This window comes from Salvelinus fontinalis, chromosome 34 (assembly GCF_029448725.1).
Source record: "Salvelinus fontinalis isolate EN_2023a chromosome 34, ASM2944872v1, whole genome shotgun sequence".
In the NCBI taxonomy this organism is placed as follows: domain Eukaryota; kingdom Metazoa; phylum Chordata; class Actinopteri; order Salmoniformes; family Salmonidae; genus Salvelinus; species Salvelinus fontinalis.
Window position 1 is genome coordinate 8,677,929 of NC_074698.1, and position 27,006 is coordinate 8,704,934.

The following is a 27,006-nucleotide window of genomic DNA, read 5'->3' on the forward strand; positions in this document are numbered from 1 at the left end:
TTCCGCCAGTCAAAGACATGTCATGTGTTTTTCCTTTATCCCTTCTGGTTTTGCTATTCACTTCTTCCAAATGTATTAACACACACAAACACAAGCACACTGATCGTCATCCGGTGTTCTGTATACAGCTTTTGGCCTTTCATCGTGGTCTCAGGGCAATTCGTATTATTCTGTACGTAAATCTGTGACACTCCATTTAGTATGATATGTTACGTTACGTTAGGCTACATTATGAATTGAATAGCGGTCATACAATATCATACAAATTAGTGGACGTATATTATCATACGTCTTATTCGGTCATACAATAGCATAGCATAGGAATTGGAACACAAAACTTATCATACATCTTGGACGATGTATAGTATTGCATGTCTTCAAATGAGAACAGGTTGCTTGACCCACCATAGGGGAACTAACAACAAAGGTTAGGAGAACTAAAACGACAAAGGTTAGGTGATTTTACGTAGCAAGTTAGGTGAATTGGGTTAAGTTTAGAATTAGAGTTAGGGGAAGGGCTAGCTAAAATGCTACCGTTGTCCTTTAGATTGCAAGACTGAACGGATTAAGCCAACCCATCCTCTCCGACCAACCTCCCTACCTTTGTTTCTGTCTCAAGTAACTAAACCTTTAGTAGGTATCATACATCTTGGAGGTGCGTAGAAATACGTAAGTATGTTTCGTATGGCTTTGAGACCAGGCTGGTTCTCCGGCAGTGACCTTGCCATCCAGGCCAGTCTCATAAAGCAGACACAGGCAGGGAGAAAGATAAGATGGAGCAGCTCTGGTCTGGTTTGTGTCACTCCAGGCTACTCTACTAGGGCCAGTTCAGATCAGTTCAGCTCAGACCAGGGTCTAATGTGACAGGTGTACTCTCTGCCAACTCTCATAGCACATCCACAGCCACTTACACTTATCAGGTGCTATGGGGAGAAGGTGGGTGGCACTGCCTGTGTGCGTTCGTGCGTACATGTCTGTGTGTGTTTGTGAATGCATCGGAGGAGGCATATAGGATTATCAGCATTGTGTATGGATGTTAATGAGTATGGATTGCATGGTTATGAGTGTGATTGGCAGGTGGTTGTATTGTATTATTTCTTACATTGTTAGCCCAGAAAATCTTAAGTGTTATTACATACAGCCGGGAAGAACTATTGCATATAAGAGCGATATCAACTTTCCAACATGGAATGCGACTTTCCCGAAGTGGATCCTTTGTTCGGACCACCACCCAGGACATTGGATCTAATCCCAGAGGCTGACACAAAACAACGTTGCCACAGGAGAGGTAGACGGAGCGGCCTCCTGGTCAGACTTTGAAGGAGTACACACCACCCACCGCTGCCGAGTATATTACTCGCCAATGTCCAGTCTCTAGTCAACAAGGTAGATGAAGTTAGGGCAAGGGTTGCCTTCCAGAGAGACATCAGAGATTGTAACATTCTCTGTTTCACGGAAACATGACTCTCTCGGGATATATTGTCGGAGTCAGTACAGCCACGCGCCGACAGAAATAAACATCTCTGGGAAGGAGAAGGGCGGGGGTGTATGGTTCATGATTAACAACTCATGGTGTAATCACAACAACATACAGGAACTCAAGTCCTTTTGTTCACCCGACCTAGAATTCCTTACAATCAAATGCCGACCATATTGTTTCCGAAAAGATTTATCTTCTGTTATTGTCACAGCTGTGTTAATCCCCCCTCAAGCAGATCCCACGACGGCCCTAAAGAAATTTGGACTCTAAGGAAACAGGAAACCATATATCCCGAGGCTGCCTTTATTGCAGCTGGGGATTTTAACAAATTCAATTTGAGAATAAGGCTACCTAAATTTGATCAGCACCTTGATTGTAGCACTCGCGCGGGCAATACACTGGATCACTGCTACTCTAACTTCCGCGATGCATACAAGGCCCTCCCCTGCCCTCCCTTCGCCAATCCGACCACGTCTCCATTTTGCTCCTACCGTTGTTACGTGCCTCCTAATGGAGGGAGGTGGAGGAATCAGGAGCAGGAGAGCAAGGAATTCCCAGTGGCAAAATAGTTTAATGAGCAGTCCAAACTCAACTACAATATGGGACTGAAACACGCCCAAACGAGGTGGCCACACACATAGGGAAATAAAGCGCATACACACGAGGGAGAAACCTCTACTCCTAAACTCAATACCTAACGGCATGACTGCCGTGAGAAAAGAAACCCTGTGGTGTAGACACGCACCCCTAAATAACGTAACCACAGAAAACAATCCCGCACAAAGACTAGCAAGCAGCGGAGGTAAATATACCCACCGAAATCAGCTAATCAGACACAGGCGTAAACAATACAGACAGGCACAAACGAAAAGGAAAAATGGATCGGTGGCAGCTAGTAGGCCCGCGACGACGACTGCCGAGCACCACCCGAACAGGGAGAGGAGCCACCTTCGGTGGAAGTCGTGACAACCATCCTATAGGCAGAAACTCAAACAGGATGTACCCGTGACAAGAACCGGAATCCGGAATCCATGCTTCAAGATTGTTTTGATCAAGCGGACTGGGAAATGTTCCGGCTAGCCTCAGAGAATAACATTGATTTATACGCTGATTTGGTTAGTGAGTCTCTTAAGGAAGTGCATTGGAGATGTTGTACCCACAGTGACTATTAAAATCTACCCTAACCAGAAACAGCGGATAGATCCCGGCATTCGCGCAAAACACTGCATTTAACCATGAAAAGACGACTGGGAATATGGCCGAATATAAACAGTGTAGATATTCCCTCCGCAAGGCAATCAAACAAGCAAAATGTCGGTATAAGGACAAAGTGGAGTCACAATTTAGCAGCGCAGACACGAGATGTACACTATCGTTCAAAAGTTTCGGGTCACTTAGAAATGTCCTTGTTTTTGAAAGAAAAACACATTTTTGTTGTCCGTTAAAATAACATAAAATTGATCAGAAATACAGTGTAGACATTGTTGTAAATGACTATTGTAGCTGGAAATGGCAGATTTTTTAATGGACTATCTACATAGGTGTACAGAGGCCCATAATCAGCAACCATCACTGGTGTGTTCCAATGGCACCTGGTGTTAGCTAATCCAAGTTTATAATTTTAAAAGGCTAATTGATCATTAGAAAACCCTTTTGCAATTATGTTAGCACAGCTGAAAACTGTTGTTCTGATTTAAGAAGCAATTAAACTGGCCTTCTTCAGACTAGTTGAGGATCTGGAGCATCAGAATTTGTGGGTTCGATTACAGGCTCAAAATGGCCAGAAACAAAACCTTTCTTCTGAAACTCGTCAGTCTATTCTTGTTCTGGGAAATGAAGGCTATTCCATGCGAGAAATTGCCAAGAAACTGAAGATCTGGTACAATGCTGTGTACTACTCCCTTCACAGAACAGCGTAAACTGGCTCTAACCAGAATAGAAAAAGGAGTGGGAGGCCCCGGTGCACAACTGCGCAAGAGGACAAGTACATTAGAGTGTTTAGTTTGAGAAACAGACGCCTCACAAGTTCTCAACTGGCAGCTTCATTAAATAGTACCCACAAAACACTAGTCTCAATGTCAACAGTGAACAGCACCGCCTCTGAATGAGCATTTTCTTGTTTGCTTATGACCTTATACAGCTCGTCGAGTGCGGTCTTAGTGCCAGCATCGGTTTGTGGTGGTAAATAGACAGCTATGAAAGATATAGATGAAACCTCGCTTGTGAAATAGTGTGGTCTACAGCTTATCATAAGATACTCTACTTCAGGGGAGCAAAACCAGCTGTTATTAACAAATAGACACAGACCCACCACCCGTTGTCTTATCGGAGGCAGCTGTTCTATCTTCCCGGTGCACAGAAAACCCAGCCAGCTATATGTTATCCATGTTGTCGTTCAGCCACGACTCGGTTAAACATAAGATATTACAGTTTTTAATGTTCGGTTGATAGGTTACTCTTGATTGGACCTCATTCATTTTATTATCCAATGGTTGCACGTTGGTTAATAGAACTGATGGTAGAGGCGGATTACTCACTCGCCGTCAGATCCTTACAAGGAACCCCGACATACGTCCCCTATATCTCTATCTCATGCGAATGATGGGGATTGGACCTTGTCTGGTGTCTGAAGTAAATTTGTGTCCAAATCGTTAAAGAAAAATCTTTGTCCAGTACGAGGTGAGTAATCGCTGTCCTCATATCCAGAAGCTCTTTTCGGTCATAAGAGATTGTGGCAGAAACATTATGTACAAAATAAGTTATAAATAAGGCGAAAAAACACACAATAGCACAACTGGTTAGGAGCCCATAAAACAGCAGCCATCTCCTCCGGCGCCATCACCAGCATTTGGATCCTTTGTTGAACCTCCCAAGGCGATTCCACTTATTCCAGAGGCTTCTCCAAGATGCCACCGGCAGAGAAGAAGCATTCGGAGGGGACTTTTTGTCCGACTCAGGAGGCGATGCCTACCATCCACTCTTTCCGAGTATATTACTCAGTACAAAAAGGAAGTAGATGAAATCAGGGTGTGGATCTCCTTCCAGAGAAACATCAGGAACTGCAAGATACTCTGTTTCACAGGATCATGGCTCTCTCCGGATATACTGTCCCCGTCCATACAGCCAGCTGGGTTCTCGTACATTGCGCAGACAGGAATTGTTCCTCTCCGGGAAAAATAAAGGCTGAGGTTTGTTTCATGATTAACTACGAATGGTCTGATTGTGGTAATGTACAGGAACTCAAGTCCTTTTGTTCACCTGACAAAGAATTTCTCACAATCAAATGCCGAAAGCATTACATGCCGAGATAATTTTCTTTGGTCATCATCACAGCCCTGTATGTTTCCCCTCAGGCCGATACCACGATGGCTCTCAAGGAACTACACTGGACTTTGTACAAACTAGAAACCGCATATCCTGAGGCTGAATTTATTGTAGCTGGGGACTTTAATGATGCAAAACTGAGGGAAACGTTACTAAAGTTTTATCAACACATTGCCTGCGCTACTTGCACATGAAAAACTCTCAACTATTGCTACTCTCCTTTCTGGGACGGCTACAAGGCCCCCGCCCTCCCTTCGGCAAATCAGATCACGCCTCCATTCTGCTCCTCCCTTCATATAGACAGAAACTCAAGTACCCATGGTAAGGACTGTCTAACGCTGTTCTGACCAATCGGAGTCTATGCTTCAAGATTGTGTTGATCACGCGGACTGGGATATGTTCCGGGTTGTCTAAGAATAACATTGATATATACACTGACACGGTGACTGAGCTAATCAGGAAGTGCATAGGGGCTGTTGTTCCCACTGTGAGGATTAAAACCAATCCAAACCCAAAACCGTGGATAGATGGCAGCATTCGAGCAAAACTGAAAACTCGAATCACGGTATTTAACCTTGGCAAGGTGACTGGGATTATGGTAGAGTACAAACAGTCCAGTTATGCTCTCAATAAGGCAATAAAACAGGCGAAACGTCAGAACAGAGGCAAAGTAGAGTCGCAAATCAACAGCTCAGACACGAGAAGTATGGGGCAGGGACTCCAAACAATCTCAGATTATAAAGGGAAAACCAGACACGTCGCAGACACTGATGTCTTGCTCTCGGACAAGCTAAACACCTTCTTTGCACATTTCAAAGAAAACACAGTGCCACCAACGTGGGCCGCTGACGTGCGTGAGCTCTTGTTATCCGTGGCTAATGTGAGTAAGACATTGAAGCGTGTTGACCCTCGCAAGGCTGTCTGCCCAGACTGCATCCTTAGCCACATCCTTGGGGCATGTGCAGACCAGCTGGCTGGAGTGTTTACGGACATATTCAATCTCTCCATATCCCAGTCTGTTGTCCCCACCTACTTCAAGATGTCCACCATTGTTCCTGTACCCAAGAAAGTGAAGGTAACTGAACTAAATTACTATCGACCTGACTTACTCACTTCTGTCATCATGAAGTGCGTTGAGAGGCATCACCTCCACCTTACCCGACACCCTAGACCCACAGCAATTTGCATACTGCTCCAATAGATCCTCTTCTCTGCTCCAATAGATCCACTGCACACTGCCCTATCCCATCTGGACAAGAAGAATACCTATGTAAGAATGCTGTTTATTGACTACAGCTCAGCCTGCAATAGCATAGAACCCGCCAAGCTTATCATTAAGCTCAGGGCCCTGGGTCTGAACCCCGCCCTGTGCAATTGGGTCCTGGACTTCCTGACAGGCCCCCCCCCCAGGTGGTGAAGGTAGGCAACAACACCTCTGCTACGCTTATCCTTAACACAGGGGCCCCACAAGGGTGCATGTTCATCCCCCTCCTGTACTCCCTGTACTGAACCCTGCACCTTAGAGGCTGCTGCCCTATGTACATTGTCATGGAACACTGGTCACTTTAATGTTTCATACTGTTTTACCCACTTAATACGTACAGTGCATTCGGAAAGTATTCAGATCCCTTGAATTTCTCCACATTTTGTAACATTAAAGTCTTATTCTAAAATTGATTAAATAGCTTTTTTTCTCATCAATCTACACACAGTACCCTATAATGACAAAGCAAAAACAGGTTTTTAGCCATTTTTGTAAATGTATAAACAAAAAATATGGAAATATGACATTTACATAAGTATTCAGAACCTTTATTCAGTACTTTGTTGAAGCACCTTTTGTAGCGATTACAGCTTCGAGTCTTCTTGGATACGACGCTACAAGCTTGGCACACCTGTATTTGGGGAGTTTCTCCCATTCTTCTCTACAGATCCTCTCAAGCTCCATCAATTTGGATGGGCAGCGTGGCTGCACAGCTATTTTCAGTTATCCCGAGAGATGTTCTATCGGGTTCAAGTCTGGGCTCTGGCTGGGCCACTCAAGGACATTCAGAGACTTGTCCCGAAGCCACTTCTGCGTTGTCTTGGCTGTGTGCTTAGGGTCATTGTCTTGTTGGAAGGTGAACCTTCACCCCAGTCTGAGGCTCTGAGCGCTCGGGAGCAGGTTTTCATCAAGGATCTCTTTGTACTTTGCGCCATTCATCTTTCTCTTGACCCTGACTAGTCTCCCAGTCCCTGCCGCTGAAAACCATACCCACAGCATGATGCTGCCACCACCATGCTTCACCGTAAGGATTTGGCCAGGTTTCCTCCAGATGTGACGCTTGGCATTCAAGCCAAAGAGTTCAATCTTTGTTTCATCAGATCAGAGAATCTTGTTTCTCATGGTCTGAGAGTCTTTAGGTACCTTTTGGCAAACTCCAAGCAGGCTTTCTTGTGCCTTTTACTGAGGAGTGGCTTCCGTATGGCCAGTCTACAATAAAGGCCTGATTGGTGGAGTGCTGCAAAGATGGTTGTCCTTCTGGAAGATTCTCCCACCTGTCAGAGTGATCATCGGGTTCTTGGTCACATCCCTGACCAAGGCCCTTCTCCCCTGATCGCTCAGTTTAGCTGGGCGGCCAGCTCTAGGAAAAGTCTTGGTGGTTCCAAACCTCTTCCATTTAAGAATGGGGGAGGTCACTGTGTTCTTGGGGCTTGGTACCCTTCCTCAGATCTGTGCCCTGACACAATCCTGTCTCTGATCTCTACAGACAATTCCTTCGACCTCATGGCTTGGTTTTTGCTCTCACATGCACCGTCAACTGTGGGACCTTATATAGACAGGTGTGTGCCTTTCCAAATCATGTCCAATCAATCAATTTAATTTCCACATGTGGAATCCAATCAAGTTGTAGAAACATCTCAATGATGATCAATGGAAACAGGATGCACCTGAGATCAATTTCGAGTCTCTTAGCAAAGGGTCTGAATACTTACGTAAAAAAAATATGTAGTATGTATTTCTGTTTTTAAAAACCTGTTTTCACTTTGTCATTATGGGGTGTTGTGTGTAGATTGATGAGGAAAACAATTTATTTAATCAATTTTAGAATAAGGCTGCAACGTAACAAAATGTGGAAAAAGTGAAGGGGTTTAAATACGTTCTGATTGCACTGTATATACTGTATTCTAAAGGCCTATCGTATTTAACTATTGCTGTACATATACTATCCTATCCTACGTGTTCTACAGATATGCTACATGTTCTATCCATATACTGTCCATAATGTCTATACATCCCATCAAATACATAGATATTTATACTCTGGACTCTGTCATTGCTCATCCTAATATTTCTATATTTCTTAATTCCATTTTTTAACTTTTTAGATTTGTGTGTATTGTTAGACATTACAGTGCTGTTGGAGCTCGGAACATAAGCATTTCGTTGTACCTACAATAACATCTGCTAATATGTGTATGCTGCCAATCAAATTTGATTTAATTTGATTTGCCGGGGAACAATGGGTCCTCTTGTTGCCGTCTGTCTGTCCTGTATCTGGAAGCTGCCCAGCCATGCCGTGTGATGTCACATGGGCCCAGGCAGGAAGTAACTGCCCCTCCCCTCCATCCCTCCATCCCACCGCCACAGGCTAAGCTCCTTCTCAGGCTCCCTGTGTGGAACAGCTGGGCTATGTCAGCCTGGAAACATACACTGCAACACTTAACCAACACCTAGACAAACAAGACCAGCAGCACTTATGTACGCCTACACAAATACACAGGCACAAAACACACTCACCTAAATACACAGAAAACCATTCACGATGAACTTAGAACTCTCAAACAGACCTTTATCCATACACAAATCTACTGTAGTAGCTCAACAGTAAACACACACACACACACACACACACACACACACACACACACACACACACACACACACACACACACACACACACACACACACACACACACACACACACACACACACACACACACACACACACACACACACACACACAATCACAAATCTTGATCATTTATCAAGAGTGTTCTGGACTGATTCCTCCTCTGTTGTATAATAGATCCATCACATTAAAGTATACTCGGTTTAATTAGATTGATAATTCCTGAATTGTTCAGTCAGGCGGGGGAGGCGGGGAAGACGGGGAAGGCGGGGGAGAGGAGAGCAGGTTGTTGCCAGAGAGAGAGACTTTAATAAGGTTAGAAATGTGCCCTTAGAAAAAAAGGCATATTTGCTTGTAACAAGAAGGAATTAATGTGGTCTGGAGTGTTGTGTGTGGGACAGCGTGTAACGGGGAGAACGAGATGAGACTTAGATACTTTGATCAACAGAGAGGGCGACAGAGAGAGAGAACACTGCCTCCTACTATCAGCATATTATATACTCAGTGTTGCTGCCTGCTGCTTTCGTTGTTTTTAGGGTTCCAAGCTGGCGCTGTCTTCACAGTCCTGCTCCTATCTCATCATTTTTGTGGGCATGCATGCTGCCGTGTACCTCTCCCCATGATCTAGGACTGAGTCATTTTACCTGGAGTCTATACAAGGTTCATAGGTCATACAGTCCGAAGAAGACCGAGCTTTCCCAGAACTCCCTCTACTATCATGAAAGGATCCATGTTGTGATCTGAGAGGAAATACTCAGAATCTGTGTGTAGGAGATAGAAGAGTCGGTGTGTCCGTGTATGTCCGTCTGTCCTTCTGCCTGCAAGTAGGAAACGACACAACGGAGCTAGAAGGACATAACATCCACCCCTCCTCCTGACCACAGGCAGTTGCCTACAGGTGTCATTTGTAGGGGGTGTGTAAAGCCCAGATGGTACAGCAGGCTTGGGCCAATGGAACACACAGCACACACATAGCACACATTCCCCATGGGATGCCCAGCTGCTTACATAAATCCCTGACTCCATGAGCCTAGCCCTTGTATAGAGACACCAGTCATCGTTCACAAAACCATTAGACAACTCACCCATTCACCTTCCTCCCTGCCCGCACAGAAATAGCTAACAACACTGTCCGACTGTTTGTATGCTCCCCCATTGCCTCAATGAGCTCCAACATTAGCTATGCTATTAGTCCTAGTGTGTGTGTTATTAACAGGCCGATCATCGTTATCTTTTATTGGCCTTACTGCACATAATCACAATGTAGAAAATTTAGTACTGAACAGGATATTTACATGGGCGTACTGTGGGATGTGCCAGGAGAACCTCTCTTAGAGCTCTGTTGTTTCGGGAGGCTTAAGAGTGCACAGTCCAGCCTACTGGGCAACTTCCCAGATTAGCGGTAGTTTATAAGACACAGAGCCCTACTCATAATCAATGGGGCTTTTCCCTAGAAGTTGTTGATAAAATCTCATCGCATACACTACATGACCAAAAGTATGTGGACACATCTCACTCCGGAATCATGGGCATTAATATGGAGTTAGTCCCCCCTTTGCTGCTGTAACAGCCAAACCAAGATTCGTCCGGCATACTGCCAGATGGTGAAGCGTGATTTATCACTCCAGAGAACACGTTTCCACTGCTCCAGAGTCCAATGGCGGCGTGCTTTACACCAATCCAGCCGAGCTTGGCATTGTGCATGGTGATCTTAGGCTATGAGTTCTTATGCTGACGTTGCTTCCAGAGGCAGTTTGGAACTCGTAAGTGAAGATTTTTTACGCGTTACGTGCTTCAGCACTCGGTGGTCTCATTCTGTGAGCTTGTGTGGCCTACCACTTCACGACTGAGCCGTTGTCGCTCCTAAACGTTTCCACTTCACAATAACAGCACTTACAGTTGACCAGGGCAGCTCTAGCAGGGCAGACATTTGACGAACTGACTTGTTGGAAAGGTGGCATCCTATGACAGTGCCACGTTGAAGTCACAGAGCTCTCAGTAAGGCCATTCTACTGCCAATGTTGGCCTATGGAGATAGCATGGCTGTGTGTTAGATTTTATACACCTGTCAGCAACGAGTGTGGCAAAAATAGCCAAAACTACTAATTTGACTGGGTATTCACAGTCTTTTGTATATATGTTGTATAATACAAATGATTTGGGTGTGGCCTCAATAAGCTTAGTGTTCATTGTTCATTGCGCCTACGGTTTTCCTAACCCTGAACATTTTCCTTCACCCCTTTCCTCAAAAAGGTTTCAAAAAGAGAAAGGCATTTCAAGTGTTATATTATCAGTGTTTTAGCAATGTGCAAATAGTTGTAATAAAAATTGCTCCTCTGGTTGCCCTTTTCCTCATGGCATCGGGCCACAAATCTTGCGGTGTGATTGCACATTGTGGTATTTCACCTAACAGATATGGGAGTTGAATTCTTTGTGGGTCTGTGTGGTCTATTGGAAATATGTGTCTCTAATATGGTCATACATTTGGCAGGTTAGGAAGTGCAGCTCAGTTTCCACTTCATTTTGTGGGCAGTGTACACATATCCTGTCTTCTCTTGGGAACCAGGTCTGCCTATGGCGACCTCTCTCAATAGCAAGGCTATGCTTACTAAATCAAGGATTTTCTTAATTTTGGGTCAGTCACGGTGGTCAGTTATTCCGCCACTGTGTACTCTCTGTTTAGGAAAAGATAGCATTCTAGTTTGCTCTGTTTTTTGGTTGATGCTTTCCAGTGTGTCACATAGTTATCTTTTTGCTTTCTCATAATTTGGTTGGGTCTACTTGTGTTGCTGGCCTGGGGCTCTGTAGGGTCTGTTTGTGTTTGTGAACAGAGCCCCAGAACCAGCTGGCTGAGGGGGCGCTTCTCTAGGTTCATCTCTCTGTAGGTAAGGGCTTTGTAGTGGAGCTTGTGGGCATCACTTCCTTTTAGGTGTTTGTAGAATTACCTGTTGATAACTACCAGGTATAGTCCTAATTCTGCTCTGCATGCATTGTTTCGAGTTTTGCGTTGTACACGAAGTATATATTTCTCTCTCTCTCTCTTTGTCTCTCTCTCTCTTTCTCATCGTCTCACAGGGTGAGAAAAGTTGTATTAATTAATAGCTTCTTAGAACTGATGCCTGATGCTGTAAACAAAGTTGAGCTTGAGCCTGCAAACCACCCGGAAGTAAACTTGAAGAGCCAGCCAGATAGGGAACGGGACAGTCAAAGAAGGGCACGAGATAGAGAACAGGGACACCGTAAATCTGATTGGCCGATAGCCCTTTCCCCTAGCCTATTCTGACCATCATTGGCTAATGGAAAAATAAATCCCTGCCACACAGACGCTCACACAACACACACACACACACACACACACACACACACACACACACACACACACACACACACACACACACACACACACACACACACACACACACACACACACACACACACACACACACGCGTACACTACACACACTCATAACAACTCACACACATAAGTCAAGAGGCAGACCCTGGGCTAATTCAGTACCAGGGAATTATATTACTGGCTGCTTTTCATGCAGAGAAGGGGAGAGAGGGGGCGAGGGATATTACAGGAAGAGAGGGAGGGAGGGGGAAAGCATAGAGAAGGCTAGTGCTCAGGGGTGGGGTTGGAGAATGCAGACAGAGCAACAGCTTGAGCTCTGGGACTACAGTGAACTGAAAGTAAGAGCGTGGTGTGCTCTCAGTGAAGGAGTGAGAAAGAGAAAGCCAGAAAGAGAGATGCAACGAAACAAGACACATCAATCTAGGTAAAGGAGGGCGTGCGGACAAAAGACTGACATTGTAGTTCTACAGGAGCCTAGCGGAGGGGGAGAAAAGAGGGGGTAAAGGAGAGAGGAAAGGAGAGGGGAAAGGAAAGGAGAGAGGCGCATGAGAGAGGTGCATGAGAGATTTTTATAGGGTACAGACAGAGATATGATAGTCTGCTTATAGAAGAGGTGTGCCTGGAAACGCTCTGAGAAAGAGACAGAGGGGGAGAGACAGAGAGAGAGAGAGAGAGAGAGAGAGAAAGAGAGGGCGGAAAATGAGGGGGGAGTGAGTGAGACAGAAAGATTAACCACAGTCAGAAAGAGCGAGAGTGAGCAGTGAAGGACAATCTGGGACAGATAGCAAGGAAGGGAGGGGGAGGTAAAAATAAGAAAAGGAAATAGGGGAAAGGTCTGAAACAAACTAATGTGTAAGTGCTGAGTGAAGGACAATAGGAGAGAGGGAGAGAGAGAGAAGAAGAGGAGGGGGCCAGCCAGAGGAAGTAGCAGGGCAAGAGAGGCATGAGGGGACTGTTCTCCTTTATGTTCACCCTGTCCATCCTGGGTACTGTCATGACTGCACTCGTCTGGTACTTCTTCAGCAACCGGTGAGTCCCACTCCTTTCACACCCCTTCTCCCTAACTTCCTCCATATTGACTGGGCAGGTGTTGGAGCCTTTAGCCCCGGGCTAGGTTTGGGGATTAGGCCTGGCTGGTGGTAGCTAGCATCATATCCTCCAGACAGATACCGAGAGGAAGGGAGGAAGGGAGTGAGTCTCCACACTTCTGATCTATCTCAACTTAACCACCGAAACACCATGATTATGTGGTGGAAAAGAGAGGGAGAGAGAGAAATGTCTGTTTGTGCCCCAGCAGAGCTGATGGATTTCATACCAGACCACTATTAATGAACTCTGAACAACCTGTACCAATTGTACATCTTGTGTTGAAGCGAACTCAACTGTTTATTTGACAATGTAGTTAGAACAAGTAGAAGGTGTTGAAAAGGCACGTGGATGGTTCGACGTTGGTGCATTTTGAAACATCATACTCAAACAAACACATTCAGGCAGATCTTTTCCCCCGTTGATAGGTGTTTCTAAAAACATACAAACCTAGCATGTGCTGGTAGGTGTACTCTGTTCGATATTGATTTTAAATAGTGATCTATTTTCTGTGGGAAATGAATAAGTTGCCTGTCGGCGGAGGAAGATAAGTAAGTGAAAGGGGAACGGAACATTTGTACAAGAGATCGAGGTTGAAAAGTCACTGTAAAATGCCTTCTCATGCTGTTACCGAAACACGCTGTTTTTCACTTAGTGTCTGCCCTTCTGTGACAGTGGAACTCGAGAGCCTTTTTTTCTTCTCCCAGTCGTGTCTCGATAAAACCAACTGTCTAAATGGTATTTGTCTGAATGGGACTCTCGACTCTCAGATGAATCAAGGAACTAAGTGTTGTTTGACATTCACCATCTGCAGGATATGACAATTATCTCACCATAAGTAACTGTCCACAAGAGTGTCTCATTCTGGAGTGGGGAAACCCATGCACCTTCTGTAATAGGTTCTTAAAATATCTCTTTATAGCTCACTTCAAGGGGGATTATCTGTATACAGTAAATTCAGGCTTGACCTTGCCCTTGGATTTCTTATTGTCAGGGTTGTGTGCGGAGAATATTCGGAGTCAAACGCAGGACACAGGTGTTGAGCGAAACCACAGTGTTTTACTCAAAATTAATGCACAATTCCACAAATGGAAATAAACAGATACATACACGTATCAACTACAACACCTAACGCACAAACAATCCCGGACAAAACAGAAATGAAAGCCAGAGGGTTAAATAGGGAACATGATGGGGGATTTGAAACCAGGTGTGTATAATACAGACAAAACAAAACGAAACTGAAAAATGGATCGATGGCGACTAGAAAGCCGGTGACGTCGACCGCCGAACACCACCCGAACAAGGAGAAGGGCCGACTTCGGGTCGTGACACTTATCAGATCTAAACATGAACAGTCCCCTGTCTTTCCGTTCATTTGCGGTTGGCACTTACGCGTGTAATGCTGCTGTGAAACCCCTTCAGCGTTCAGGGTTTCCTGTTAGATAATCAGTAAAACACGCTAGACTCAGACTGGAAAGAGAAAATGGTTGTCCTGTGTGTTCTATTTTGGCTTGGATAACCCTTTAGCTCACCAGGTTATTGTTACAGTACGCACAACATTCAGCTATTGATTTAATGTAAACACACTGTAAATGATCACATCGACACAATTCGTTCAGCGAAGGTAACACGGTAAACTCAAACAATGCCCTGTAATACAACAGCAAACAACGCAGCTGTACAATTGTTGACCAGATAAGTGGTGAACTGGGTTCAAACAGAGGTCTACTCATCCTCCTATTCTCTCTGTCTTCGTCTGTCCCTGTTGGTGTACATAGCAATGTTCAACCTGGCAGACCCCCCTACAGAAGTCATATTATGAACTCTGGGCTTGTCCCCTCCGGAACATGCAAGGGCTGCAGGTGAGACTAGACACACGCCCTGGCAACCCACAATCCTCTCTGCACAGCAACCACCTCATCTGTCTCTCTACTGTTATTAACTTCATTATATGGTTCGTGTTCTCTGTTTTGTGTGTGCGTGTGTGTGTGTGTCTGTGTGTGTGTGTGTCAAAGGGATACAGTCACTGAAAAAGTGGTGGAGCGCTACTCTCACAGCTGGAGGAAGCAAGAGGACAAGTTCAGAAATTTCAGGTGAAATATAAACACACAATGAACCCAGACTGAACCCCACTAAAAGCAGGCCAAGATGAGCCAAAGACCACTTTGTGAGGGTCACAAACTATAACAAAAGGGACGTTTCCTTTCTACCGTAGAGGAATGAGAAACAAAAGCATGTGGAAGTGTGCTTCAAAGCAGGAGAAGTGACCTGTGTAATGTTAGCGTTTACTTATTCACGCTGTTAGTGGCAGCAGTAGCAGAGGTCAGAGTCGTGTGATTGTTGCATCCGTCAGTCGGTGGGTATTTCCCTTCTCAGCTGTCCTGTCTCCGCAGGCTAACACTGGCTTAGTAAAGCTCTCTCTGAGTATACAGAGACTTCAACAACACCAAACAACACCAAAGAGAACTGCAAGGAGCTTGGTAAATGAATAAACACTTGAAAGGAAGGACACAGAGCAGAAATTCCAAAAGACAATATTTTTCAATAAACATCCCTTTCCAATTTTTATATTTATATCAAGACAAGACGATGAGGCCTTGTTCATGTATTCCTGTATCTGATATTTTCTTACATTTATCACCAGTAGCTTTTTATACCTAACGTATCAACCAGACTGTTTCAAAATAAGAGAAATGTGTGTATGAAGTACGATTCATTTACAGTGCGCTTTTAATACTGTGTCTTCGTCTTATAATCAAAAGGTTATTGTTGTGTTCTCAGGTCTCTTCTGAGTAACAGATGTCATGGACTCACCAAGGCTATGGTGACACAGGCCAACACTCCTCTGGGGTCAAAGGTTGTGTACGATGGAGAGAAGAGGAAGCCTCTTCAGGTGACCCCTGAACTGTTCAGCACCTTCGCTAAGGTTTGTTGCTCTGGTCCAGAGTGTCACCTCAATGAATAGTGCGTGTGAGTGTGTGTTTAAGAAAGAGAGTGACATGACACATGTTGTGTTGCCTACAGGAGAATCCTTTTGTGAATACGACATGGGATACGTGTTCTGTTGTTGGGAATGGGGGAATCCTGGCTAATAGCAGCTGTGGAGAGAGAATCGACTCCGCCCAGTTTGTTATCAGGTGTGAGACAGAAAACTTACTCCACAATAATTGCCTTTTCCTCTCAAACATTGTTAGACACAAATTCACTGACTACTTCCCTCTATGTCTCCCTCTCCCAGGTGTAACCTCCCTCCTCTGGAGAACGGCTATGAGAGAGACGTGGGCAACAAGACAGACCTGGTGACAGCTAATCCCAGCATCCTCATGGAGAAGTGAGTTTGGGGGTACATTGGGCTTCTCATACTGCTTATCATCTGGTGTTCTGTGGTGGATTGAGAAATGACCTGATCATATATTCTGGTGCTGGTCAAGTTGATCTCCTCCAGCCGTTCTTCACCTCTCTCTTCTTTCTCTCCATCCCATCCTCTCTCAGATATGGGGGCCTGCAGGAGCGTCGTCGGCCCTTCGTGGAGAGCCTGCGTAGCTATGGCGACTCCCTGATGCTCCTGCCGGCCTTCTCGTACGGCCACAACACGCCCGTGTCTCTGCGGGCCCTCTACACCATCCAGGACTTTGACAGCCCCTCGCGGCCCGTCTTCCTCAACCCAGAGTACCTACAGAGTCTGGCGCGCTTCTGGCGGGGCCAGGGCCTGCGAACGGTACGACTCAGCACAGGACTCATCGTGGCTAGCCTGGCGCTGGAGCTGTGCGCCAACGTCCATCTCTACGGGTTCTGGCCTTTTAATGAACACCCACACCGACACCAGCCCCTCACCAACCACTACTACGACAACAGGCAGAGTAAGAAGACGGTGCACGCCATGCCCGCTGAGTTTGACCACCTGCTAAGACTCCACACCCAGGGCGTGCTCAGGATACACCTGGGAGAGTGTACACCCACAACCAGGTAGGCCCCACCCCTTTACCGGAAATGTACCTACAGCTAGGACAGACCCAACAGGGACATAGGGCCCTCCTGTAGACTCTCTCAGGAGCCTTACCCAGTCTTTGCTACCTGCCAGATTGGATGGCCCCGACTGGTTCTGAGCACTCTGGTATTCAGCACAGGGGCATGTTATATGTGTCAGCTGTCTGGTCACAGTGGAGGAGCAAGGTGGAGGCTGGGACGTTTCGTCGCCCCGGCAGCCGTTTGTAGATTCTCATAGTGAGAGTCTGCAGAACAGGTTGATCCGCATTCAAATGATTTGTACTGTACCCAAAATGGGTATAAACACATGAAATATGCATGTCATATACTGATTTACAATGATTTACATATATGTAGATTTACAATGATGTATTTGTCGTCACAAGTGTTCCAGCTAGAATCTAGAGAATGTTTTTTGTTTTGTTGGTCTTTAACTGAGAAGCCATTTTGGTGGTTAAATACAAAGTATTTTGGAACATGTATGATTTAGATGAGCTCTCCCAACTACAGTGTAGTGCCTAATTTGACTCACCTTTCTGACTGTAGCCAAAATGATCACATGCAAGCCTTTTAAGAGTTAACTGAATGTATGGTTATGTCAATCTAATACCTCGTGGATTGGCCAATCTTCAGCTGGACTGTTACAGTCATATACATATTTAATATCAAGGACGATTAAATGTGTTATATCTCATTATGACATCGTGTATAATACATTCAATGTGGTACAGGGTCCTTCCATGAAATGAGTCCCTTTTTTGTTTCTTTGATATTGTAAGTAGAAACTGTGCACCAATATTGAATTATAAAAGACTGTTATATTAAATGAAGTGTCCATTAATACAGACCACATGGAAAATTCAATAAATCTGATTTTTTAATACGAATAAAGACTTGCTAAAGTACCAGAATTCAGAATTTTTATATCTCCTTCTGTGCACCCTCTGTGACGTCAAGAAAGATTCTAATGCACTTTCCCCCGACATGTTTTTTTACCGTCATTGTAAAGCCCTAGTGATTTTGTTGCTTTGACCAAGTCATTTCTGAAGATGATTATTTATTTCATATATATTTTTTTTAAAGCCTGTCCGTCATTTTAAGGTCAACCCTGTGAACTGAACTCTCGTTTTAATATGGTGAAACTATTCATTTTAAAAATGATTTTTTTGAAACGAAACATTGAACATCTAATAGTCAAATCATAGTGTAAAAGCAGAGCTGCTTCTACTCTTTTTGGCAATTTTCTGGTGTTTTGTGATGGAAAACTGAGTGGGTCGAGCGCAACACGTCAACCCTGTTACCCATATAGGAACAGGCTAGAATTTGTTTTACAATTTCTTTTATTTTTGTGATGCTTGCGTTCAAGTGCACTTCTCTGTTTCACCCAACAAGCTTCCATTGCTCCTGTCACAAGGAGGAATGGCTGATATAAGATGAAATGGTATACCCTGTTGCAGTCAACCCTGACACTTAATTTGGCACTTAATAGGCACTAACGAGTCATTTTTTATTCAAACTCTTAAAATGAGAAAACACATTTTTTATTAAGTTGAACATGTGCTCTTCATGACAGAATGTTAAAATGAGGTGAAATAAAACGTTTTTTTCTTCTTCACCAAGTTCTTCACCCAAAAACCCAGCTAACGACAAACGTTCCCACAACTTTAGAGAACGTTTCCTTAAGAGTCTCATTAGGTCACCAGAAGGGACTCATTTCCTGGAACGACCCTACTACTATATCAACACTTTTTGTTTCATAATTTCAAAATACATTTTGGGAAAGAAAAAACTGTTTCAATGATCCCGTAAACATAAAATAACAACAAAGGGTTTTTACACAGCAAGGACTATTCTAGATACCTCACCCAGGTCCAACTAACTCAGAGTAATGATGCTGGAGCACGCAATTGTCTTTGCACCTAATTTAAAAACAAATATGAAAATGACCTAGTGAGTGTCATTAGTCAAGTGCTAGTCCAGTGCTTGAAAGTGACCTGGCACAGTATGTTTTATGAATAACATTAACACACTGATGTTACATAACCCTTCAAAGAGAGATCTTTTCCATTCTGGTTCTTTGTACCATTTGACAGTCCTGGATGTAGCTCGAAGATTGCCTGGGCCCCAGCCTCAGTCCCAGGCCTCAGTCTCCCGGTTGGCTCTCTGGGTAATGCCATGCCCACACTGGCACAACGCAACACAACCTCCCAGAGCCAGAAGCCTTGGGCTGGACCCGACACCAACGTCTCTGGACCATCAGGACTGGAGACCCCACAAGACCCCACACAGGGTTCAGACTCAGAGCAAAGGACAAAACCCAGAAGGGGTAACAGAAGGAGACCAGGGAAGTGATGACACCCATAAACATTTCTGGGGAGTCCCCTTTCATAAAGAGTTTTCATGGTTACCAGCTCACACAGGTCAAAGCATCATAACAACAAATACTCTCCCCGCTGTGACCACGGTGACAGTAAATCATCTGTGCTGTGACGAAATAACAACATTAGCAAGGGAGTGAGGGAGTGGTGGGGAGATGCAGGATTGACAGTTCACTTATTAGCACTGTAGCTGCTGTAGGTAATAGGTTAAAACCCGATGCTTGTGTAAGAAGGGCATTCTAGATCTTGCATTATTTCACTATAATGCAAGGTATATTTGGAAGGTAGAATTCATTGGCTATTCATTCTTACATGTTCTATGTTTGAACTGCTTTTGAAAGCAACAGTCGAATTGAAAACGTTACTGTCATTCTAATATTAGATTTTTCATAATGGTAAACTCGGACTAATGGCTTTATTAACTAAACTAGCAAGTCTGTTTGGTTCCCACGGCAACTACTGTATCTATCTAGTAAACTTGCTAGCTACTTTAGTGGATGTTGAACACATTTCTAGCTCAAATGTCTTAAATTATAGCCATGGTTGTCACGCCCTGATCTGTTTCACCTGTCCTTGTGCTCGTCTCCACCCCCCTCCAGGTGTCGCCCATCTTCCCCACTTATCCCCTGGGTATTTACACCTGTGTTTTCTATCTGTCTGTACCAGTTCGTCTTGTTTGTTCAAGTCAACCAGCGTTTTGTCTCAGCTCCTGCTTTTTCCCCAGTCTCTCTTTTTCTCGTCCTCTTGGTTTTGACCCTTGCCTGACCTGACCATGGGCCTGCCCGTACCTTGGCCCCACTACTCTGGATTATAGACCCCTGCCTGTCTTGACCGGTCGATTGACTGCCCCTGCTGTTGCAATAAACATGGTTACTTCTACACAGTCTGCACTTGGGTCTTACCTGAAACTTGATAATGGTATAAAGGGGATAATCAACTCGGGGCTCTATGAGTTCTCTGGAAGATAATGCAACTCTGTGGAAGGTCAGTTCCACTCACCTTCCACCTTACTATTGTACCTTAGTAGCGCTTCCCTTCCTCCTCTTTCCACACCTTCCACCTCCTTCATTATTTTCCATAGAATGCATAGCCCCTAGTTGATTATCCCCTCCCATATGCTTTCCACACCATTTCAATGTATTTTGCTCAATTTCAAAGATAGACATTAACGGACTCTTATGCCACTGCCAATAGCATTAACTATGTATGGAATGTTGTGTGAAAATGTATTACCATTGAGGCTGGTTTTTGCAAGTATTCAGACCGCTTGCTATGAGACTCGAAATTGAGCTCAGGTGCATCCTGTTCCCATTGATCATCCTTGAGATGTTTCTACAACTTGATTGGTGTCCACCTGCAGTAAATTCAATTGATTGGATATGATTTGGAAAGGCACACACCTGTCTATATAAGGTCCCACAGTTGACAGTGCATGTCAGAGCAAAAACCAAGCCACGAGGTCGAAGGAACTGTCTAGGCACAGATCTGGGGAAGGGTATCAAAAAAGTCTGATTGAACCAAGATTGAACTCCCCAAGAACACAGTGGCCTCCATCATTCTTAAAAAAAAAAGACGTTTGGAACCACCAAGACTCTTCCTAGAGCTGGAGCTAAGCAATCAGGGGAGAAGGGCCTTGGTCAGGGTGGTGACCAAGAACCCAATGGTCACTCTAACCGAGTTCCAGAGTTTCTCTGTGGAGATGGGAGAGCCATCCAGAAAGATAACAATCTCTGCAGCACTCCACCAATCAGGCCTTTATTGTAGAGTGGCCAAACGGAAGTCACTCCTCAGTAAAAGGCACATGACTGCCTGCTTGGAGTTTGCCAAAATGCACCCAAAGGACTCTGACCATGAGAAACAAGATTCACTGGTCTGATGAAACCAAGATTGAACTCTTTGGCCTGAATGCCAAGTGTCACGTCTGGAGGTAACCTGGCACCATCCCTACCGTAAAGCATGGTGGTGACAGCACCATGCTGTGGGGATGTTTTTCAGCGGTAGGACTGGGAGACTAATCTGGAACGAGGGAAATATAAACGGAGGAAAGTACAGAGAGGTCCTTGATGAAAACCTTCTCCAGAGCGCTCAGGACCTCAGACTGGGGCGAAGGTTCACCTTCCAACAGTGCAATGAATCTCAGCACACAGCCAAGACAAGGCAGGATCGAACGTCTCTGGAGGGACCTGAAAATAGCTGTGCAGCGACGCTCCCCATCCAACTGTTAGGATTGCGTCAATTCAATCTGGTATAAGGATAAGTATGACGATGAGTCCCCGATTGTATGCTATGTATATTTTATTAACTAAGCAATAAATGGCAAATGCAATTTTCGTATATACGGGTTCAATGTATCATCATGCAGGATAAAACAGAGAACTGGGCAACACCCCAAAACCCCTCCCCTATATACTCTAACAGTGTTAGTTCCTGCTTCAGAGCAAGCCTGTTAGAGTAGAGGTCCAGTGTGGTTTAGACCTACTGGCCTATCGCTGGTGTTGGCGCTTAAGCTAGGCCAGCCCCTTAGCGCTCCGGAGGATAGAGTGTTGCTGTCTTGCCCCTCATTCCTGTTGTTGCATTCACAGTTCCTGTTTTCTTGTCTTTTCGGTACTTTTCCATCCTTGCTACCCCTCGTGAAATGCACCCCTCCCCTCCCAAGATTAGTCAAGTCATGCTATATGTTTAGCCACACTTTGTTGCACAATTATAACACACACACACACACACATGTTCAATGTACTTATCACTCCCCCACATGCAATCAATAAAACTCAGACCTCACACAACCTGACAGAGTTTGAGAGGATCGGCAGAGAAGAATGGGAGAAACTCCCCAAATACAGGTGTGCTAAGCTTGTAGCGTCATACCCAAGAAGTCTTGAGGCTGTAATCGCTGCCAAAGGTGATTCAACAAAGTACTGAGTAAAGGGTTTGAATACTTATGTATGTAACTTGTTTCTGCTTTGTCATTGTGGGGTATTGTGTGTAGATTGATGAGGGGGAAAAACAATTTAATCAATTTTAGAATAAGGCTGTAATGTAACAAAATGTGGAAAAAGTCAAGGGATCTGAACACAATAATGCGCCACCAGTAACCTTTAGCACATATTTTTCCTCCTGTATTGTACTCTCATTACTGTACCTTGCCAGTACAGAGCAGATATTTTCACTGTATCTCCAGCGACTGGGGACTCCTCAATTACCGGCTGGGTACCCTTGTTTTTTCTATCGTCCTGGGGCAGAGAACCAACCGGAATAATCCCCTGGAAAGCACCTGTGTTAGTCCTTTCCTCTTCCCTTGCTTTCCCCAAACACATAATGTTAACATAGCTTCTTTAATGCCAACTCAGTCAGCTAGGACACATAATAGGGAAAATACTTTTGGTACTGTTTGAAAGCAGCGGTCCCCACATGTTGTGCTTCACGAACATGGGTTCATGAGATTCCATTCATGTGGACTGTGACCTGAATGTGGAGCCAGCTGCTGCTCTCAGCTCTGCTCTGCTCTGTGTCCCACTGGCCCTTATCTCTGGGGAGCACTTATTTCAGGAAATCTAACAAACAAGTAAACTAACTGAATCTTTCCATTTTTTACACTTTAATATTCCCTTACCACCTCAGCTGTTTACTCACTAATGAACTGACTGACAAATGGAAGGATTAGAGAGAGTTTAAGTTTCTTAGAGTTTAAGTTCTTAGAATTGTGGTGAAGTTTTCTGAAATTCGACTTATATCAGATCATAGATGGAATCAAAAGTGCATTTCTGTATGATTGCAAATAGGAAATCCCCTCTATTGGCTTTATACCAGTGGGGCACCTCTCTGACAGTCAATCGAGGCTTCCCTGAAGGATCGAAATGTCCTCATACCAACCTGAGACTCAACTGTCACCAAATTCACAACTTCCAAACAAATATGACACAGCTGACATGAGAAGAAGTGACATATCTGACCCGTCTGCTGCACGGGTCCCTGGAATAGTGACACAGCATCAGCCTTTATGACTGTAATCCTTCTGATAGGACCGTACAGCCCCCTGCTCTCCACCAATCAAAATCAAATGGGAAGCCGACTGTGAGAGTAAGAGGACAATACACAACAACATCCCAGGAGTCCATGTCAGTCTTGTCTTGTTCTGGTGATATGGTGATTCTATACTGACGAGACAGGCATCAGGGAGACACGCAGTACATTGACGGGGATACCAGACTGGAACTCTCAGAAACATCCTTCACAAAAGGCTAGAAAAACAAATGTGTTATTTATGAAACAGTGCTTTTCTACTGTTGGTTTCGGATGAAATCCCCAAAAGGTGACTTTGACAAGGATAGAGGACCTCTAACAGACGACCCATCATCAGACAAATAGATCCCTGCGTGTACATAAAGTGTTTCACTGAATAGACATCAACAGACACATGCTTAAGGAAGAGAATGTGGCCTCCTGATGAGTAGACACAGTTGACAAAATGTCATTTTGATTCAGTCTAACTGGAGACCTTTTTTTTCCAGTTTATATACCGGGCCTGACATCAACATAATGTGACGTCTGAGAAAAGTATCTGTCTAATGTAAAACCGCCAGCTCCCATACAGTTAGACAAACAGCCTACAAGGCCAATCACAAGCCATTATGTCTCCTGCTGGAATGAAAAGTGCTGGGAAAGCGATGTGTCACATCTGCACTTCTGCTGAATACCCTCGCCTCCTAGTTCCAACTCCACTACCAAGCACCATGGGACCATGTTGGGACAATGTTGACACAGAGTCTGGAAGAGTGCCCAAATCCACTTGCACACACACACACACACAAGCATGCAGGGGCGGACTAGGACCAGAAAGCAGCCCTGGCATTTACAGTGCCTTCAGAAAGTATTCACACCCCTTGACTTTTTACAAATGTTATTCTGTTACAGCCTGAATTTAAAATGGATAACATTTAGAAATATAAATTGATAGTTTGTGTCACTGGCCTACACACAATACACCATAATGTCAAAGTGCAATTATATTTTTTAGACATTGTTACAAATGAAAAGCTGAAATCTCTTGAGTCAATAAGTATGTTTTTGTTATGAAAAGACAAAGTAAATTCAGAAGGAAAAATGTGCATAACAAGTCACATAATCTGTTGCATGGACTCTGTGTGCAATAATAGTGTTTAACATGATTTTTGAGTGACTTCCACATCTCTGTACCCCACACATACAATTATCTGAATTTCAAACACAGATTCAACCAGGGAGGTTTTCCAATGCACCGCAAATGGGTAGAAGAAAAAAAATCAGACATTGAATATCCTTTTGAGAATGATGATAATTAATAATTACACTTTGGATGGCGTATCAATACACCCTGTCACTACAAAGATACAGGCGTCCTTCCTAACTCAGTTGCCGGAGAGGAAGGAAACCACTCAGGGATTTCAACATGAGGCCAATGGTGACTTTAAAACAGTTACAGAGTTTAATGGCTGTGATGGCTGTGAACTGAGGATAGATCAACAACATTGTAGTTACTCCACAATACTAACCTAAATGACAGAGCCTATACAGAATAAAACATATTCCTAAATATGTATCTTGTTTGCAATAAGGCAAAGTAAAAGTAAAACTGCAAAAAATGTGGCGAAGAAATTAACTTTATGTCCTGAATACAAAATGGTATGTTTGGGGCAAATCCAACACAACACATCACTGAGTACCACTCTTCATATTTTCAAGTATGGTGGTGGCTGCATCATGTTCTTGGTATGCTTGTCATCAGCAAGGACTGGGGAGTTTTTTTTTAGGATAAAAATAAACGGAATATAGCTAAGCACAGGCAAAATCCTAGAGGAAAACCTGGTTCAGTCTGCTTTCCAACAGACACGGGGAGACAAATTCACCTTTCAGCAGGACAATAACCTAAAACACAAGAGTTGCTTACCAAGACAACATTGAATGTTCCTGAGTGGCCTAGTTACAGTTTTGACTTAAATCGGCTTGAAAATGTATAGCAAGACTTGAAAATGGGTGTCTAGCAATGATCAACAACCAACTTGACAGAGCTTGAAGAATTTTTTAAATAATAATGTGCAAATATTGTACAATCCAGGTGTGCAAAGCTCTTAGTTTTACCCAGAAAGACTCACTGCTGTAATCACTGCCTGTAACGTCCTGACCAGAGTTCTTATGTGTTTTGCTTGTTTAGTGTTGGTCAGGATGTGAGCTGGGTGGGAATTCTATGTTGTGTGTCTAGTTCGTCTGTTTCTGTGTTCAGCCTAATATGGTTCTCAATCAGAGACAGCTGTCAATCGTTGTCCCTGATTGAGAATCATATAAAGGTGGCTTGCTTTGTGTTGGGGATTGTGGGTGGTTGTTTCCTGTCTCTGTGTTTGTGTTCTGCACCAGATAGGACTGTCTCGGCTTTCACGTTTGTTATTTTGTTATGGGTTAATGTTCACCGTTTGACTGCTGATTAAACATGTTGAACACTAACTGCGCTGCATTTTGGTCCTCTCATTCATCCCAGGAAGAAAGCCGTTACACTGCCAAAGGTGATGTTAACATGTATTCACTCAGGGGTGTGAATACTTTCTAAAAACAAATAAATATTTAACCCATTTTGAATTCAGGCTGTATCAAAACAAAATGTGTTAAGTCAAGGGGTATGAATACTTTCCAAAGCCACTGTATAACACACCAGACAGTTTTTTTCCTTTAGGACCCCTCACTGGCCCATTTCTTTCCTTGAGGCCCCCACATCGGCCCATTTCTTTCCTTGAGGCCCCCATTATTAGCCAGATAATGATCATTTTGCACAAAAGTTAGATAGGCCCACTGGGCTAAAAATGGACCAGCTCATCTGGCATTTGCCTGAAATGCTAGATGGCCAGTCCGCCCCTGCTTGAGCGTACACATGCACACAAATCCAAACCTCAGAGGCCCCATCTTGGAGCCATAAGGCACCCCAGACTGTACTGAGCAATTACCAAACGCCTGAAGGTACCACGTTCATCTGTACAAACAATAGTACGCAAGTATAAACACCATGGGACCACGCAGCCGTCATACCGCTCAGTAAGGAGATGCGTTCTGTCTCCTAGAGATGAATGTACTTTGGTGCAAAAAGTGCAAATCAATCCCAGAACAACAGCAAAGGACCTTGTGAAGATGCTAGAGTAAACAGGTACAAAAGTATCTATATCCACAGTAAAACGAGTCCTATATCGACATAACCTGAAAGGCCGCTCAGCAAGGAAGAAGCCACTGCTCCAAAACCACCATAAAAAGCCAGACTACGGTTCGCAACTGCACATGGAGACAAAGATCGTACTTTTTGGAGAAATGTCCTCTGGTCTGATGAAACAAAAAAGAACTGTTTGGCCATAATGACCATCGTTATGTTTGGAGGAAAAAGGAGGAGGCTTGCAAGCCGAAGAATACCATCCCAACCGTGAAGCACGGGGGTGGCAACATCATGTTGTGGGGGTGCTTTGCTGCAGGAGGGACTGGTGCCCTTCA

General features: G+C 44.2%; 1 protein-coding gene across 1 annotated transcript; it reads left to right on the forward strand.

Annotated features, from left to right (window-relative positions):
- Window positions 1-12,321: 12,321 nt before the first annotated feature.
- Window positions 12,322-20,385, forward strand: LOC129833009 (alpha-2,8-sialyltransferase 8F-like). Its single transcript, XM_055897220.1, has 8 exons — window positions 12,322-13,081; window positions 14,920-15,003; window positions 15,157-15,234; window positions 15,923-16,067; window positions 16,166-16,278; window positions 16,380-16,472; window positions 16,634-17,107; window positions 19,222-20,385. The coding sequence occupies exons 1-8, from the start codon at window positions 12,996-12,998 to the stop codon at window positions 19,478-19,480; spliced, it is 1,332 nt and encodes a 443-aa protein (XP_055753195.1). The 5' UTR covers window positions 12,322-12,995; the 3' UTR covers window positions 19,481-20,385.
- Window positions 20,386-27,006: the final 6,621 nt, after the last annotated feature.